General features: G+C 38.8%; 1 protein-coding gene across 1 annotated transcript; it reads left to right on the plus strand.

Annotated features, from left to right (window-relative positions):
• Nucleotides 1-856: 856 nt before the first annotated feature.
• LOC116812557 (HIG1 domain family member 1A, mitochondrial-like) lies at nucleotides 857-1,216 on the plus strand. Its single transcript, XM_032758335.2, has one exon. It carries the CDS (start codon nucleotides 871-873, stop codon nucleotides 1,150-1,152), a length of 282 nt encoding a protein of 93 aa, XP_032614226.1. The 5' UTR covers nucleotides 857-870; the 3' UTR covers nucleotides 1,153-1,216.
• Nucleotides 1,217-1,625: the final 409 nt, after the last annotated feature.

Genomic DNA, 1,625 nt, shown 5'->3' on the forward strand with positions numbered 1-1,625 from the left:
TAATACTCAGTTATATGTATAAGCCACATTTTGTTTACCCATTCATCCATTGATGGACACTTAGGTTGCTTAAGGCAAGGATTTTTTAAAATAAATATTTACTTTAAATTCTGAAGTCCCTTCAGCAGGGGGAAGGAAAAGCCTAAAAGGCCTAAAACTGAGCATTGAACAAAAATAAGCATATCTTTGACATCCACTGAAAACAACTTGGCAAATTTGGAAAAGGAAAAAAGAAATCACCTCCTTTTTAACTCTTGCAGAAAGCCCCTGGCTTTTCTAGAATGAAAGGAAATCTGAGAGCTCCAGGAAACTCAGTAGTTTGGTTGGCTGAGTTATGCCATTTGTCCAAAGAGTTAAATGATTCTCAGAGTTAAAAGGCAATAAACTGTATTTGCCATTCAAATGAGACTGAATAATTTGGATGGATTTTTAAGAAGTCTGAAGTGTGCCTCAAGGTCTTGGTACAGTTCTGTGGAGATGACAGGGGTAGGGTAGGGCAGGGGTTTTCTAGAGTTTCCGATTTAGTGAAGTTGGGTCCTCCCTGAAGGGACCTGTGCTGCCTGGTTGTCCCAGGTACATAATTTTAAAAACACTGATTTGAGTATTAAGTGGAAAGTATACTGCCCCTACTATTGTATATCTTGAAAGTTGCTCTAAAATTATTTTCTTAATAAAGTCTTACTTTATTATTTTTCTTGCTTTTGTTAAAACAATCAATACGTTTTGAAAATGTTGGGTTACTGAAATGCTTGTTGATTAGATAATGGACGAAAGGGACGCTATTGTGAAAAGAGAACCAGAGCAGGAATCGGAAGCCGGTTGCCGTGTGAGAGATTTTCTCACTCTAGGGAGACTCTTCAAGCAATCACTATGTCAACAGACACAGGTGTTTCCCTTCCTTCATATGAGGAAGATCAGGGATCAAAACTTATTCGAGAAGCTAAAGAGGCACCATTCGTACCCGTTGGAATAGCAGGTTTTGCAGCAATTGTTGCATATGGATTATACAAACTGAAGAGCAGGGGAAATACTAAAATGTCCATTCATCTGATCCACATGCGTGTGGCAGCCCAAGGCTTTGTTGTAGGAGCAATGACTGTTGGTATGGGCTATTCCATGTATCGGGAATTCTGGGCAAAACCTAAGCCTTAGAAGAAGAGATGCTGTCTTGGTCTTGTTGGAGGAGCTTGCTTTGGTTAGATGTCTCATTATTGAAGTTACCTATTATTATTGGAAATAAACTAATTTGTATGGGTTTAGATGGTAACATGGCATTTTGAATATTGGCTTCCTTTCTTGCAGGCTTGATTTGCCTGGTGACCGAATTACTAGTGACTAGTTTACTAACTAGGTGATTCAGAGAAGTCAGGTTAACTTAAACATGCACTAAACAAGTCACCTAAATGCACTTGATGGTGTTGAAATGTCCACCTCCTTAAATTTTTAAGATGAACTTAGTTCTAAAGAAGATAACAGGCCAATCCTGAAGGTACTCCCAGTTTGCTGCAGAATCTCACATATTTTGGATGTTGTATAAGAGTCCTATTTGCCCCAGTTAATTCAACTTTTGTCTGCCTGTTTTGTGGACTGGCTGGCTCTGTTAGAACTCTGTCCAAAAAGTTCAT

This window comes from Hylobates moloch, unplaced genomic scaffold (assembly GCF_009828535.3).
Source record: "Hylobates moloch isolate HMO894 unplaced genomic scaffold, HMol_V3 SCAFFOLD_1, whole genome shotgun sequence".
Classification (NCBI taxonomy): Eukaryota; Metazoa; Chordata; class Mammalia; order Primates; family Hylobatidae; genus Hylobates; species Hylobates moloch.

What these genes read in the sequence shown, in the direction of transcription:
- LOC116812557 (XM_032758335.2), top strand. Translation starts at nt 871, where the DNA reads ATGTCAACAGACACAGGTGTTTCCCTTCCTTCATATGAGGAAGATCAG.